The sequence below is a fragment of the Psilocybe cubensis genome, chromosome 8 (assembly GCF_017499595.1).
Source record: "Psilocybe cubensis strain MGC-MH-2018 chromosome 8, whole genome shotgun sequence".
In the NCBI taxonomy this organism is placed as follows: domain Eukaryota; kingdom Fungi; phylum Basidiomycota; class Agaricomycetes; order Agaricales; family Agrocybaceae; genus Psilocybe; species Psilocybe cubensis.
This window is the reverse complement of record NC_063006.1, coordinates 1,139,370-1,155,276: the sequence shown is the minus strand read 5'-3', so window position 1 is coordinate 1,155,276 and position 15,907 is coordinate 1,139,370. Positions and strand designations below refer to the sequence as shown.

At 43.9% G+C, this 15,907-nt stretch overlaps 5 protein-coding genes across 5 annotated transcripts; 2 read left to right on the top strand and 3 right to left on the bottom strand.

Moving 5' to 3' along the window:
- Positions 1-524: 524 nt before the first annotated feature.
- Positions 525-2,519, bottom strand: JR316_0008874 (Cytochrome P450 monooxygenase; the record flags this gene model as incomplete). The annotated part of the gene is made up of 12 exons (XM_047894585.1): positions 525-600; positions 653-765; positions 827-860; positions 917-1,039; positions 1,095-1,119; positions 1,181-1,427; positions 1,484-1,497; positions 1,556-1,673; positions 1,726-1,990; positions 2,051-2,239; positions 2,296-2,431; positions 2,492-2,519. 12 exons carry the CDS (start codon positions 2,517-2,519, stop codon positions 525-527), a joined length of 1,368 nt encoding a protein of 455 aa, XP_047746044.1.
- Positions 2,520-4,173: 1,654 nt separating this feature from the next.
- On the bottom strand, positions 4,174-5,975 carry JR316_0008873 (GRIP domain-containing protein; the record flags this gene model as incomplete). The annotated part of the gene is made up of 6 exons (XM_047894584.1): positions 4,174-4,428; positions 4,490-4,809; positions 4,860-4,959; positions 5,016-5,119; positions 5,177-5,603; positions 5,661-5,975. The coding sequence occupies 6 exons, from the start codon at positions 5,973-5,975 to the stop codon at positions 4,174-4,176; spliced, it is 1,521 nt and encodes a 506-aa protein (XP_047746043.1).
- Positions 5,976-6,338: 363 nt separating this feature from the next.
- On the top strand, positions 6,339-8,848 carry JR316_0008872 (uncharacterized protein; the record flags this gene model as incomplete). The annotated part of the gene is made up of 5 exons (XM_047894583.1): positions 6,339-6,446; positions 6,500-6,936; positions 6,986-7,229; positions 7,283-8,737; positions 8,801-8,848. 5 exons carry the CDS (start codon positions 6,339-6,341, stop codon positions 8,846-8,848), a joined length of 2,292 nt encoding a protein of 763 aa, XP_047746042.1.
- A 384-nt stretch (positions 8,849-9,232) lies between these two features.
- Positions 9,233-10,553, bottom strand: JR316_0008871 (tRNA-dihydrouridine(16/17) synthase [NAD(P)(+)]-like; the record flags this gene model as incomplete). Its single annotated transcript, XM_047894582.1, has 5 exons — positions 9,233-9,482; positions 9,561-9,689; positions 9,744-10,065; positions 10,124-10,219; positions 10,277-10,553. The coding sequence occupies 5 exons, from the start codon at positions 10,551-10,553 to the stop codon at positions 9,233-9,235; spliced, it is 1,074 nt and encodes a 357-aa protein (XP_047746041.1).
- A 1,150-nt stretch (positions 10,554-11,703) lies between these two features.
- On the top strand, positions 11,704-14,579 carry JR316_0008870 (uncharacterized protein; the record flags this gene model as incomplete). Its single annotated transcript, XM_047894581.1, has 15 exons — positions 11,704-11,935; positions 12,083-12,255; positions 12,313-12,426; positions 12,468-12,614; positions 12,679-13,071; positions 13,133-13,168; positions 13,229-13,243; positions 13,298-13,542; positions 13,594-13,689; positions 13,743-13,770; positions 13,830-13,958; positions 14,016-14,056; positions 14,206-14,276; positions 14,397-14,445; positions 14,525-14,579. 15 exons carry the CDS (start codon positions 11,704-11,706, stop codon positions 14,577-14,579), a joined length of 1,824 nt encoding a protein of 607 aa, XP_047746040.1.
- Positions 14,580-15,907: the final 1,328 nt, after the last annotated feature.

The window sequence follows — 15,907 nt, the reverse complement described above, 5'->3', positions numbered from 1 at the left end:
AGTCGTGTAACTCCGCGACGTCCTCGTTCCCATCCCAAACCTCTTCCGACACAGGACCAAAAATACCTGACGTTGAAGTTGTAAACACTCCGTATTTTATATGTGCCATCGACTATAGATGAATAGGTACTCGATATTGTGTGTGTTAAACTTGAAGTTCTATAATTGACCAGACATGCCATCACTCGGCATATCTGCCGGACAGTGTTTGGCAGTTGTCTGGGCACTCTTCCGGGTTTCTCTGGCTTTCAATACGATGAAGGGATCACGTTCACAAACAAGTACTTGTACTTGTATTCAATTCGTATTACCAACATGAAGTGCATGTAGTATTGTAAGTATGGATAATAAATGAAGTTAATAAAAAATCGACAATGTCTGAGTAAAAGATTTTCCAGTAGTTCGTTCCCCTAGGACGATTATTGAGGTCGAAATTTCAAAAAGAGTTGGCAGAGCTGCAAAACTGAAACCAAAAATCGTGTGGGCACCATGTTTTTGTGATCTACACTTTGATAACTATACCTTCAATTGGTCTCATCAATCAGTTTTTGAGCAGCGATGGACCGAACAACAAATGAGCAATCGAATTTACGCTTGTGGCTTTAATTTATTTAAATTTGGAAAGGCAGCAGATGAAATGTATGGTACTCACCTCAACAGTCCTTCCTCTTCAAAACCGTGGTCTATTTCGATGTCATTGCCATTTTCATCCTTGGCTTGAACAATCTCGTAACAAGCAAGAACGGATGCTATCAGCAACCACATCTGAGATATAATAGTGTCAATATCTTAACTGGCTGCTAAACACAATGTAGAGAGCACTTACGGTTGAACTTGCAACATGTTTCCCAACGCAAGCCCTAGTAATGGCAGGGTGATTATTTTGTTCGGAAAGTAAGGCAAACCAAGGAGTTACCGGCGTCCGAAACCGTACGCCAACACTCTGTCATTTGTATTAAGACTGCCCTCTTGGTCAAAAAATCTTTCTGGCTTGAATGCAAACGGCTCTGGATAAACCTCTTCGTCGTGTGCCATCGCCCTTCAAATTGCACTGACTGTCAATGTCCATATTAATAATTATCAGCTATTCTTACCATAAGTTTGGAAAAACTAGCGTGCCTGGGGTTGATTGGACAGAAAATTAGAGACGTTGATTATCGTGTCTTCCATAACAGCTTACCTTTGTGTATAAAATATCCTTGGTAATGATCATCCTCCGATAGGCAATGTGGTACAGAAAATGGGATTGGTTGATTGAGTCGCATTACCTCTCGATAAATAGCCTCAATGTAGGGTAGTGAGTCTCGATCCGCCAATGTCGGGAGACGTTTGGACCCAATAACCTGATCAATTTCATGGTGAGCTTTTCTCTGCACATCAGGATTGGCCACCATTGCATAAAAGAATGTTCCTGTTGACGAAATAGTCTACATCACACAATAGTAAACAGCATATCAATTTATGTGAGAAGAGTATGACTTACGGTGTCGGATGCAGCTGTTGAATAGTCATTTCCGTATGTGCTGGAGCAAAGAAAACACGAAGAAATGCTCACCACCATACACAGTGTATGCGACATTTTTAATAATCTCTTCTTCTTCGATAGAAGCGCCTATCGTATACTTTCGTTCATAGAAGTTTGTTACCAAGGAGGGCGTAACGGTTCCGTTGTCCTATGATTATTTCAGCTATACAAGTAACGAGCATATTTCTCTCAATACTCACAAAGCTGGCTTTTACGAATTCCATTGGTATTCTCTTCATTTCAGCTGTTAGCTTACGAACTTCGTCAATCTGTTTCCAAGATGGGGCGCCGGGAAACCATTTCGGTATATATCGAAATGCTGGTATGACGTTAATAATGCTTCCGCCTGGGCCATTCACCCGGGCACCGATTGTAAGCGCCCGATCTGCCGCAGAAATGCATGGATCATCGAGAGACTTCACATCATACCCGAACATCATGGCCATTGTGAGAGAAACCGAGAACCTGTCATAAAATCAAACAATAAACACGTTGGCCTCATATGAGATATAAAAATACCCGTACATTTTGTTGTGCTTTTCAAATTCCTCTGGTTTTTCTAATAGTCCTCGCAGAAGTTGTTGAATTTTCGCAGTTTGGACAGGCTCGTACTCTTGAGCCGCGTGTCTATTAAAATAGTTTTGGCAAATTTTTCTGTGCTGCCTCCAACCTTCTCCGTAAGGCATGATCGACACATTATATTCGCAATCCATTCTGTCATGGATCTCGATGAGATATAAATCACACTTTGGCATACTATACTGACTCACAGCGGGACAACAGGAAAATAAGGCCTATCAGCGTACACTTTCGCTCTTGTGGGACTTTCAAAAAGATCTTCTGCTTCCTTCCGCCTATTAACGACGATCATTCGAGTTCCTAAAACTTCAAGGTAAATGATAGGGGCTAGTGGTGCCGTGAGCAATAAGCAAGGTAGAAAAGAATTGACCCAATGTATCGACTGACTGTTGTATTTCTTACTCCACTCCTTCATTTTTGCAGGCGTGAAGGGAAGATCGAGCAGATTCCCAATAAATGGCTTTGTTTTTGGTCCAGGCGGGTACGGTAGCCGTGTAGTACAGTAGCTATGATGTTCCACCAACAGTTTGATAAACCACAGGAACACCAAAGATAGGGGTATGATGACGACGAAAGGCTCCATACGAGTAGTACAGCGATGATATGGGAGAGGAAGAGCACCTTCAGCCTTGTGGTATTTAAATGCAATATGTGCACGGGTTGCATTGTCGCCGCGAGGAGTGACTCCTTGCGTGTCGACATGAAGTATGTCAGAAGTTAAAACGGATACACGAGCCGAATAAACCGTAAATACCATGAGCCCCTGGACCCCTAAACATAGGACACTGATCGTGGACTTGAAGTGAGAGCAAAAAATTGATAGTCAAACTACTCAATTCCGCTAGGATAACTTGAGGATAACAAGCTCAAATGATTGACTGCCAGGCCATTGTTCCAACTTCCCAGTACGATTTAATCCTATGAGGACAAAGTAAAAACCAAAAAATGGCACAGGACGTCCAAAGATTAATCGGCTGGATTTACGTACCACCCAGAGACGAAACATTAGCAACGAAGATTCCCGCTCATTGCGATCTGTAGCATCCGACAGGGGATAGAAATTTAAAGACTTGTAAAAACTTGAAACGGCAGCTTGAACCATCTTGGGTAATTCATAGGGAAATTTGAAGCTCCGTTGAAGAAAATCATTCTAAATCATTCAGAGGTCGTTCTAAACATTGGATCTAGCTTGGCTACTTCTTAAACTGGCCTCTTCAGCCGGCTTCGGGACAGAGATGGATGATGGATCTAACAAAAGAGGAGCAGTCATCCCATCGATACATTGACAAACGGCAGTCATCCCATCGATACATTGACAAACGGCAGTCATCCCATCGATACATTGACAAACGGTAAACCAAAAAGAGAGGTTGCCATAATTGCCATAGCAGACCATGCTGCTCAATCTCGTGGTTGACCTCGTTATTGGCTTCATAACGTTGACGCAGTATCCCACCCCTAAAGGCAAAATGAAGAAGAGAGCATATAGGCTTTGATTATAAAACACGTACCTCCTTTAATACTTCTGCTAAGATTCGTACACATAGTCTGACTTTGAGTCTCATCGGGCGCGGTGTCTCATATTCCTGTAAGATGGAGATTTAGTGTCCGGATCCATAAGAACATCTATAAGCGAAAACCCCACCATGAACATCAAATCAGGTGCCCTTGGTACATAATTAAACAATGCCCGCGATTATTGTTAGGCTAAATGAGCCCGCGTCGATTTAAATTCAGTGTATTCTGCCGCGTTTTTTGAAGTGATCGACATCGACTGCTATGGCAATCATGACCATATAGACCTGCACAAAGGTCAAGTTGAAAATTGTCCGTAAGGCGAAGGACAAACTCTAACTGATGATAAAATGGGTGATATATTATGTTGTACAAAACTTCCAATAAAAAAGAAAAAATGCAGTGGAGTAAAACAGCGGATGCAACAAATGAATTGAAAAAACTCATCCAACCTAACGTACTCGAATTGATTATCAGACGTCGAGGCCAAAGATAAAATGATTGTAAAAATATGGCGCTCACAATAAATACGACAAGAAAACCATGGTGCGATGTCATGACTCCGATGCCACTCTTTCTTTTTCTTTTCCTTTTCTTGATGGAAGTGGACCAAGGAGATTTGGTGAGCTGGCGGCACCTGCTGAACTTAATGAAGATAGCCTCCTTGGAGGTCCTGGGTGAGGGTATCCTGGTGGACTTGCGGGTATTGATGTCATGCTGGAGCGTGGTTGAGATGGAGTGGGTTGCGTTGGAGATTCCCCTGCAGCGGCTTCTGTGAGAAGAAATTCTACCCAAAGCCTGGAAAAAGACTGGAAAGAGTCGTGATATCAGGTCAAATTTGTGATTATATTCCGTATGAGTATGACTCACCTCGGTTTCATCCGATTTCTCTAGCTCAGGATTGGCACGACTTGGGGAGGTTACATTCGAGGAGCGGCCCCAGAACGATGACGGCTGAGACCCCTCAGACGGATGAATTCGTTGAAGGCCTGCTTTTTCTCGTTCTTGATCGTTCCACGACAGAATGGAGGCCAGTAGAGACAGCATCTCGAATCTTTTGCTGTCTGCTCTGGGTGTTGAAAGGAAGGACAACAGGACATTTGTGACCAGACGTCTGTCAACATTCATTTCTGTGGAATTTCGTCTGAGCCGCCGAAGTGCTTCCATCAAATGCTCATTGATGATGACAGCTGAAGCAGCCGTCAGATATATTAGGAAAAAAACATGTAGATATTCTGACCTTCGTGCCGTAGTTTGTCTATCTGCAACTTCTTCTCTTTCACCTCCTTCTCCAGTTCCTGGGTACGAGTTATGTTGGCATGAGATTCTTCTAGTTGAAGCTGCCAAAACAGATTTAATGTAGAATTAAGTTAGAAAGGCAAGGAAGAAAGCTCACTTCAGCATTAAGTGCTCGATGCTTGAACTCTGCAAGGGATTGGGTGGTCTGAAGAAGCTGTGATTCGTAATCTTTCACTGCTTCCCGCAGTTCATGATCCTTGACTGTTTGACATCATTTCAGAAAAATAGACAAACTTGATGAAGGCAGCGGCTGTATACCTGACTGGAAATCTTGAAGCACAGACTGCAGATTGTCGGCTTTTTCTCGCTCTCTTTCCAATTCTGCCATATCTCTAGCTCTGGCCGCCGTCTCCAGCTCCAACTCTCGTCTAAGAGCCTCCACTGTAGAACGCGCATCTTCAGATATTGCTTGTGCTTGCAGAGCCGATCGCTCCCATTCGTCGCGTTCCATCCTACATTGTTCCAATTCCAATTGAGTGTCACGTAGCTCCTTTTCCCGTTGGATGCTCTCCTGAGCATTTTCTTGTAGAACGCGCGTGCGCATGGCATCGAGCTTGCTGGAGGCACGCTCAACCTCCTCATGAGATACCAATAGCTCTTGCTTCAAGGTTTCCACTGTTGCAGTGAGATCCTCCTTTTCTGCCGTCAGTTGCTGTACAAGTTGTTCTCGTCGGTCCAACTCTTCCTATGATATACAGGATCGGTATTAAATTGCGGACGGGTTAGAGTGTACACCACTTACGGCGTCTTGTTGCAACTTATTGCCCAAAGTTGTACGCATTTGCGTTAATTTGGCCAACAGATTGCGGTATTGTGTTGCCAGCTTCTCTTTCTCCTCCTTCGTTCGATCAAGTTCCCGTTGAAGTCGCTCTATGGGGTCACTCGAGTCTTCAACATGATCAACCACTCCGTTGCTCTGCTCATGGACGCCATTGGTATGTGGAGGGGACACATCTACATCCACGCTGCGTTCGCTGTCAATGGAGGACCTGGAATCCTTCACGAGATTATTCACAGAGCCAGAGTAGGAGCCAGATGATCTATGGAGGTTCGCCATTCCTCAATATGGCGCTTAACGGTGGAACGATATTGCAAACGTGGTTCAATGGTCAATTGGCCTCCCTGAATGAAGATGAGCGGACCTGGACCACCGTGTCGGGCATGGTCACGTGCGTCACTGAAGTTAATCTCTGGCCGTGTCTCTCGCCTTTACCTTGGTATCCACCACTTCCACCAAAATTGAACGATCCTGAAATCGACTACAGGTTCAAAATTTCTTCCCACATTTCAATTGTATCGCTACTTTGGCTCGTCGCTCAAGGATAGCTAGTTGAGTGGTTTCGAACGCCCTCATTACCATTGTCCTGACCACCTTCAACCTGGCACAATAGGCCTTCGTCAACATTGGCGTTCTAACAACATGCCCCACTATCTGATGTCTCCAGTCAACTTGCAAAATCTGCCTATCGAGATTACATGCCACATTTTTAGCTGTTTGGAAATGCATGATCTTCTTGCATGCTCTCAGGTGAGGAATTGACGGCTTGGTCTCCTGCTTTTTAATTAACCGGCCATGCACAGGTCACGAAACACCTTCGAAGGATTATTGCAAACTCCTCTCAGCTACAATATGCAATCGAGCTGGGAAGATACCGTATGGTACCATTGCTTCCGGCCTCTGTTGGACCCTCCTTTTCCACCCGTTTAAGCTTGCTTAGGGATCGCGAAAGAGCTTGGAAATATATGAACTGGAAGAAAAAATATACATTGAAGCTTCCACCCACTGGATCTATCTACGAGTTTGTAGGAGGGTTGTATGGGAACGGAAGAGAGGATGACAGTCGGACGACGGCGTCCATATCTTTCCTGGAGCTTCCAACTGCAGACATCACAGGAATGAATAAATCACCGGACGAACTGCAAATGTGGACACATCCAATGGGAGATATAACTATTGTCGACTTTACAATGGACCCTTCTCAGGACCTCCTCGTCCTTGTGGCACTAGCACCTTCAGAGTGAGTTTGACCTCGTTTTAAAATAAAACATGTTGCTTACGTATCGCAGATCAAAGTATCTCTATGAACTCCACCTACGCTCAATAAAAACCAATCAACCTCATCCTAAAGCTCCGGTTTCCGTTTTATCATGTTTACGCAAACCCTCTACTCATACTCAAACATCCGACGTCATCGCCGCCGTCCGCGTACAAGTCGCGGGGAACCTACTTGCCCTTTTGATTAAAGAGTCTTTTGAGGGCGATAGTGCACACCTGGAGATATGGGATTGGGAGAGCAATCCTCATTATTCAGTCTGTCCATATCATTTTTTTCCTGCCCTGACATTAATTACTTTCCGCACTAGTGTTCCATGGGTCGGTCAGATGGGATCGACGACTTCACTTTTTTAACCCGTGATTCATTTCTCCTTGTCCTACCGCCCGGTCAATTTGAAGTATACACCTTCAGACATAACTCATCAAGTACCACGAGCCCTATCTTGCGCGCAGCATACCTATTTCCGCCCTTGTCCGAAGGATATATGTATTGGTATATCTCCATGAGCAGCAATCCCGCTCCTGGTTACGTACCGTATAGCCCATCCGATACACCCAGCAAGTCGACCATACCAGGTCACGGAAAACAGATATATTACCCTCGTCCCGACGAACGCATACATGCCTGCTGCCTTTATATTTTCAACCCATCGAGAGAAGAAGCGCATCAAGTTCATTCTTTCGTGTTTTTCGTGAACTTGCGGATGTTCATCGATCAACTCCCTGCTTTGGCCAAAATACCTACCCCTCCTCGGTTATTTCCCCGTTATCCATCACCTGTGGCAACAGCAAAGCGGCCTGCAGATACATTGAACGGTGTTGGCAGTGAACCCAGTGTTAGAAGTCCTGGTTCAAGTACGGCTGCCAACGGACCATCCTCTCCCAGATCAGACCCGACAACAGAGGGAATGGACGATGAACTAATGCGTCAATCACTGTTTCTCTCTCTTAGCTCGCGACTCCCTACGCCTATTGATAGCTCTCATATACCGCAATACCCACCGTTCCCAAAGTTTGACCCTCTCAATGCATGGCCTAGTACCCCGTCTTCCAAAAGCTCCGACCGTACGCAACCACCACTACCACCTGCAATTCGCTACGAAACTCGTCGGTCCGGCTCACCTGATGCGTCACCTACAACAGTGGCAATTTTTCCATGGGAAACTTGGGGGCCGCACGGCACGCGTTGGTTCGAGGAATGCATAAGCACCGATTGGCAGCATGCTGTTTACGGCCTTCGAACAGTAGAAAGCATTGATCCTGAAAAGAACTCACAGCAGACGAGAATATCGCTCGTGTCAGCTAACAATTACGTATCTGTGGCGACACAAACTACGCCGACGTTGTCTGCGTCATCTAGTGCCAGTTCAAGCCCAAATTCGCATCATAGTCACGCTATGCAAAGTGGGGTGTCGAATGGCACGACTAGTCTTCAACATCAGAATAACGTTGATTCTCCTGAGGGGGGCCAGCCAAAAGAAAAACTGAAATACTTGCGGATACGCGACTTCAATCCCTATTCCTTTCCCAAGGCAGCGGATCCCATGACTTTCCGAGTTACTGATGGGAAAGGGAAACAGAAAGCAGAAGAGAAGACACGCTGGCGAGTTCCTCGTCTTGTAGTCGAACCCTCAACCACTCCTGTAAAAGGGGTGTTCAAGCAAGACATAGTCAGCTCGCTACCATACATGGAGGTGGTAAGCGAAGAGGCATTTGAGGTGACGGATGTTATGATGGATGACTGTAGATTGCTCTTGTTGAAGGTGTGACCTTATGATTTTCTCTTGTTCGAGCTAGCGTATGCTAACCATGTGGCTTCATTTTAGCGTGGCGACGCCGGGAAACTCAAAAAAGTGGATGTCTTGATGATGTAATACACTCCAGATGAGTGGATGGAGTTGTAACCAGTTGCTTTCTTTACTCTAACATTTATTTTCTAATTTAAAGACATCGAAGGTGTCTTTGACGTGAAAAATACTAGTACACTCATGGAATCGTTTTAACCTACATGCAATTCAGAACGACACATTTCCGGCGGAAAACAAACATGATACCGATGTTCATAAGTTTGTAACTTTAGAATTGGGGCACTTGTTGAATGTCGTGAATGTTGCGTGTGTAGTAAGCGATGGTGAGAACTTGTTTCATTCTCTAGAATCTGATCGAAATCGAAGAGCAAGTAGCGGCCCAGCAAGCCGCGACAGTATTTACGTTGTAACCAGAACCAGATTAACTTTTCTATGAAAATGATGAGCTAGTTAGTATCCAGCAGTTAGGCCAGAACTTTCTTTGAAAATTTCCAGTCCAAGAACATCGTCCAAGTCTTCTTTTTCTTCCGGATCTTCCACATCCTCGGTTGAGTCGATTGGGTACTCAAGGGAGCGCGTCTTTCTCGGGGGTCGTCCACGCCATCTTTCTATTTTGAACGCTAGCAAAGATTCGATGGCATCTAAAGAATTCGTGGACGACAAAGCAGATCTGAACTTCGGAAACCATGGCCGTCGACCACTAGAATATTGGGGAAGAATGTCAGGGTTTTGATTGGGTAATTTAATAACAGAGATTTTGACCCCAGATGATACCTACCATTGGAATTCCACAAAGTGCCGTATATGGGTTTGTATGGTTACCAATGTCGTCCCAGGGTATTCCCTGCAGATATCCAAGTATTCCAAAGAGATATCAATTGGGTCTGGCACAATCCCCGAGAAGAGGCTAGGGATTTCTCAATAAAGTGACCTACATGAAGTAAACAAATGTAAATCTCACCATGGATTTCCAAGCAAAGTCTCGCCTACCATTAGACCATCGGCACTGGTAATGTTCAAATTTTTCTGTAAATCGTCAAAACCACGGACGTTTCCATTGCTTATGACAGGTATCCGAAGATTTTCCTTGAGTCGCTTTACCTCGTTCAGATCGGCTGCACCCTGGCGTCTTCTGCGGGCAGAGACAGTACGTGCGTGCAAAGTCACCCATGCTGCACCCGATGCTTCGAGTTGCTGCGCCAATTCAACCGTTTTGGATGACGGTTGACATAGCCGAAACTTGGCGGAAACTGGCACAGTGAAAGAGTGCGACATTGCGGACACTATGAATTAAGACTTCGATTAATTGGACTGCATTATTTTTGGGTACGCATTTCGTACCGATGTCGTTCACGAGTGGCCAATCTTTTTGTCCCAATAGATACGCTCCGAAATGACCTTCTTTTGCCGCTTCTTGAGGGCATCCAAGATTCAAATCTGTTTTCTCAACATCATATGAGCAAACGTGTAGCTGAATGAGACTACGCCTCTTACCAATAGCATCGCAGTAGGGTTGTAATCTGCGTCCAGCTTGAACGACAATCTCAGGGTCATTCCCACATAACTGGGCAATAACTGGTCTCGTCAGTTCATTATCGTTACCCATGCAAAGATCGCGGATATGGTATTCCAGGTAATCCTTATCAGATAGTATTCTCTCGGGAATATACATCTGGGTATAAGCAGCAGTGGCACCATATCGACGAACAAGCACCCGGAAAGGAAGGTCTGATTGATTGACCATGGGGGCAGCTACAAAGTTTAAGTCCATTGCGAGTGGACGTCGAGGCCGAGATGTGATATACCGGCCTATAGCAAAGTAGTGTTGTTATTCTTGAGATATCGTGTTTTTGCGATGGTAAGATTGATACTTTAAACGACTCCTTGAAGCACAACAACTTTGAGGGAGTTTTTCTAAGCGTGATCGGTATATATAATATTCAGGAAACGAGGTATCAGAGGATGGTTATGTAGGCATTGAAATGATTGAATCTTGACAAGCTGAAACAAGTTAACAACGTCTCGAGTGTTCGTTGGTGGTTGTTTGTGTGGACAAGGCGACAACCAAAGATAGATAAGATAAGATTACTTTCCCACGACTTGTCATTTTTCAATTTCCCGCGAGCGGATGTGTGTATGTTTTCCTTTCTTAACAACCACAACTACAACCACCTCAATGGCCCAACAATGGCCCCACAAGGAGCCTCGATGCCAAGACCAAGAACTATGCTTCCTTGGATTCTACTAGTCAATTCTGTGGTTGAAAATCTGATTACAACAACTCAGATGACTTGTCATCTTGCTCCATTGATAACAAACATCCGAAAGCGACGTAGACTCTCGTAGAATGCCATATCCAGCAAGGAAGTCGGCAGCCTCATATTGGGATTTAGTTCATGTTAGTCAATAAGACAGCTGGTTTATTGGATCTCCCACCGGCACCCTTTGACTTAGAAGTCATCTTCGTCAACTTCACTCTAGTTGAACGCGTTGTTTCCAACACGTAAATCGATTTCAGTCATCCAATGCTGCTATGTTGCGAGAGACAGTGAACCGCATGTTACGACCTTCGATGCACGCACTAAATTCTATTGCAGGTTGATTACCTTGTGCTCTTTGTATGCCTCCGAGTGATGAACGGCTCCTATCTTACGGATGGATTGTGGGCTTATAAACGCGTCCTTTAGGAGTTCACTCGACATTGTATGCCTTTCAACGACGATGGGCTTCTCTAAGGCTTTCAGTTCTTTGCTCGTCTCCCTAACTTATGTGGTCATTATCGCTACAGATGTCGCTTCCAGAGCCCCCGACCCTTGCGCTATAGGCCAGAGGATTTGGTCCACACCTCAGGAAGTGCGAGCATGCTTTAGTTCGGTCAAAGTCAATGAAACAGAGAAGGCGAATGTACGCTTGCTTACTTTATGGTGCATGTTCTGAAAGCTAATCAATCCTCACCGAAGATTCTCGAAGTCATCACGAAGACATTAGAATTTCATACTTCCACCAACTATCAAATTAAAGCACCCCAACCGTTCACTTCCGAAGTTCACGAGGATATTCTCCTTGATTTGAATCGAATCAAACAACAGAAGTACTCTTCCGACTACGACCTCCATGTTGACATTTTCCGCAGCCTCAAGCGTCTAAATGATGGTCACTGCAGTTGGGTTAACTATTGCTATGTAGGTCAACATTATTGTCTTCGTGTATGAGCGTACTAAAAGTATTAATTCGCAAGGATGGTATGCTTTAAGCGATGAACCCATGCCTTCCAATCCTTCTATTGACACCATGTTGAAGGGCTTTACACAAACTACCTACCAATTCCTCTGGCTCTTTTGACCGACGAAAAAGGGAATCAAGATGTTTACATTGCCCCTGAGGCCTTCACCGTTGCTTCTGCTGAATTTGGTGCAGATATTGAGTATTGGCAAAATGCGTTGCCAGGAACCCTGAAAGGAAAACTCTCATCGGTATTTGTTCTTGTTCTTATTATCCCGATTCTATTCTTATTCAAAAATCAATGATAGCTTTCTGGTGCCAAAGTCCTGCTTATTAATGCCCTTCCCCCCTTCGCGGCTGTTAACGCCAATGCTGCCATTGCTGGAAGCTATCAAGCGCTTGGAGCTAGGCAAAATGGGCAAGTCGCATTACAGCGACCCTTAAAGTCGTCATTAACATATAGTTGTGCAGATTTTTTTCTAGTTACAGACGGGTGGCTGGCGGCTGGACCTACTTGATGGGAAATTTTGCCCAACAGTCGCTTCCCTTGTCCGACAGTGTTCTTTTGACTGTTCAAAGGGTAAACCGCACCATTCCCGATACCTTTCTGGTGAGATAGCAAAAGGATATTGCCTTTCTAGGATATTCTCATTCTAATATAATTTCTCTATCAGTTACCGTATCGCAGCAAGAGAGCTGTCGATGCCTTTGGGGATACTTCAGGTTGGAGATCAGTAAACTGCAAAGCAAAGTCGACCACCAATGGTCAGGATATCTACTCCGACACCGTTAGGACCCAATCGAGAACACCGAGCCGCTACGTCAACCAATTGATAGATGAATCTCCTTTTTCGAATGTCATTTTACCTCCTACCCTTGTACCAATTCTCTCGCCGGTCGATGGAAGCTACAATGCTGCACAATTTTATCTATTGCAGGACAAGAAGACTGGAATTTTGGCTCTTGGAAGCTTCTCCGATGCGGATTACTATGGATTTATGAATAACTTATTGAAGGGATTGCTGGAATTGAAGTCGTTGGGGGCAACACAACTTATCGTTGATGTCGTAAGTTTAGATAAATGCGCGTTGTCTGAACATTTCAAGACTAAGCATAAAATATCTACAGACGAACAATGGAGGCGGGTATATCTGTGCTGCACACGTGCGTATCATTCAACTATGGTATTGTTTTGGGTTTTGTTGATTGCTAGTATACTTCCAGTGGCTGCATCGTATTGTAAGCGCCATTTTGAATCTGTGGGACTGTTCTTGACATTTAGTGTCTATCCAGATCGCTGGGCCAAAATCTACTACTGTTCCTCAAGCTGGTCTAGATACGACGACACGAAATGGTGCTCTCGCTCAACTCATTGTCAAGAAGATCATATACGAGGATCGTGATCCTGCGGACCGACTTCTATATAATCCAACTCAATGGAGAGACGCAAGTAATAACTTTTTCGCCGAGACACATGATTGGCTACAGCCTCCTATTCCTGTAATCATCAATGGGCGAAAAGATGCCTTCTCGCAAAGGTACATATGTTACGTTAATGTAGAATTTTTCAAGGTCTTATAACTCTCCAGGCTGGGTCAAGAATGTCAACCAGAAGGCTTCCCATCAAATCCTCCTGTAGAAGCGCTATTTGATCCCAAGAAAGTAGTAATTGTATCCAATGCCAGGTGATCAAGTATCAAAATTTCCTTCATTGGAGCCCATCTGACACTCGATTTAGATGTGCTAGTTCCTGTTCACTGTTCAGTGTAAGGACATGGTCCTTTGTGAAGACCAAATTGACATTTAACGCTGGGTTTTCTGATAGATTGCAATGCAAAAGCTTGAAGGTTCTAGAACCGTTGTGATAGGTGGTAAAAAGGACGTGAAGCAGCAGTATTGCGGTACTATAGGGGGACAATCAACTTCTTTCACAACAATCGACACAGAGATTAAGGTATTCCTCATGTCTTTCAGAATACGACACTTTGAGTAAAGGTTTCTTATATTCTAGACCACTGGCTTAAAAAATAACACATTGGCGCCACCAGATCTGTAAGTCTTCCTGTGCTCTTACCAACATCCACCTTCTTTCCCAATGTACTTGAGCGGACCACAGGGGCGAAACATGTCCCTTGATATCTATCATCATTCTCTTTCGAAAAATCTATCTTTCAATGATTTGGCTGACTAATTTCCTCCAGCATGGTCAATGGATATCTTGGGATCACTTGGAGACTTGCCTACGGCGTTGATAAACCTACGGAACCAGCAGGTATGTTGTGAGCAAAAATTTCATCGACAGTCTTCTATTTGGTGGCGTGGCAGTTATGATGGAAAATTGGCAGATGAACTGTTATTTTAATTACCACAATCTCATTCATATTTATCACAGAATGGCAAGATCACCCGGCAGACTTTAACTTGCCTCTTACTGCGAACCTGTAAGTTCATCCGATTTCTGGTTTTATTTTTGTCGCTATACATGATCTAGTGCTTATCTATTTTTTTACGCTTTGCTAGTACAAACAATCCAGTTGCCATATGGGAGGAAGTTTCAAAGCGTTTATTGGCGTGAGCGATACGCACTGGCCATATTTCTATGGGCGAAATTGCTATTTTTTCTTTAAGAACACACAGGCATGATGATAGTATAACCGCCTTTGATGCACGAAAATTGCACATTGACTCATGGTCATTAATCATACTACGCTTTGAAGTGATGTTATCTATAGAAAGAAATACGTTGAATACCTGGTCCAAATTCTATCTGAATTTACAGTCACAATGAGATCATACGTCTGCCCATCATGCAGCTTACATGTTTGACACCTGACATGGTATTGCTGCGCCCGTCCACATCATGCCATTGTGCCAGGCATTTCAATTAAATCCATTAGATATCGCTGCATCGTCACGCTCAATTTTTGTTTGGCGCCCAACCTTCACTATGCCTTGAGAAATTTCTTGTCAAGCTGGCTCGGTTGATTTGACGTCAGTTTCATTCATACGTATGAGTAATGAATCAGTATAAATCAGTATCAGCGTGTTTCTTATCTGAACATATCAAACGATACCAAAGCAAAGATAAACGTTACATGACATGTTATCGATGTTCTCACAGGTTCTCACTCATATTTAGTTTCATAGACAAGGGAGATCTAGGGAGATCACGGAAAAAGGTTGTGTCAAGTTGGTGACTACCTGTTGACAGTTTAGTTATTATAAGGTTGTGGTCAGTAGAAAAACGGAGCAAATATAGTGTGGGAGGGGACTCTATCTAAGGAAATGAGCTATCTGCAACCTCCCATCTTGAGAGAAAATGAGTTGATTTTGATTCTCTATTAGACCTTCTGTCATGCTTAGTGCAAACTTACTTATTCAAAATATGTCTAACTGTGACCCTTTGACAATGGACAGAGGAAAGCAAATACTAATTACTGCGCAGTGTGCGCTCGATTTTGCAGATGTCTTGTAATAATTTCCCCATGCCGACGCCACAAAAATCAGAGTCACCCGGTACTCAGGCATTTTTTATAATTCTTTGACTGACGCTTCTACGGTGACTTCTCGGAGGAATCGCAATATGTTATTTTCTTGACAAAATTGCCAATACAATTTTATCGATTCATTCAATTTGCTTCACGCAGGAACACCACTGAGAATATTTCCTATAATTTGGTTTTTCTTACTGGTAATTTGCACATGCTCATTTACCTTCTCACCATTACTTTATATTCTTCATAACAAGTCCGTATCCATTGCGCTAGATTTCTAGACTCTGTTCTGTAAATTATTGTTGAGACACGGCAATAGTATGAGTTTCTGTGAAATCATAGACACTTTACGCGGAGCCAATGTAGACATCCGATTATCTGGCACCGAGTGATTAAAGTAATTTCTGTA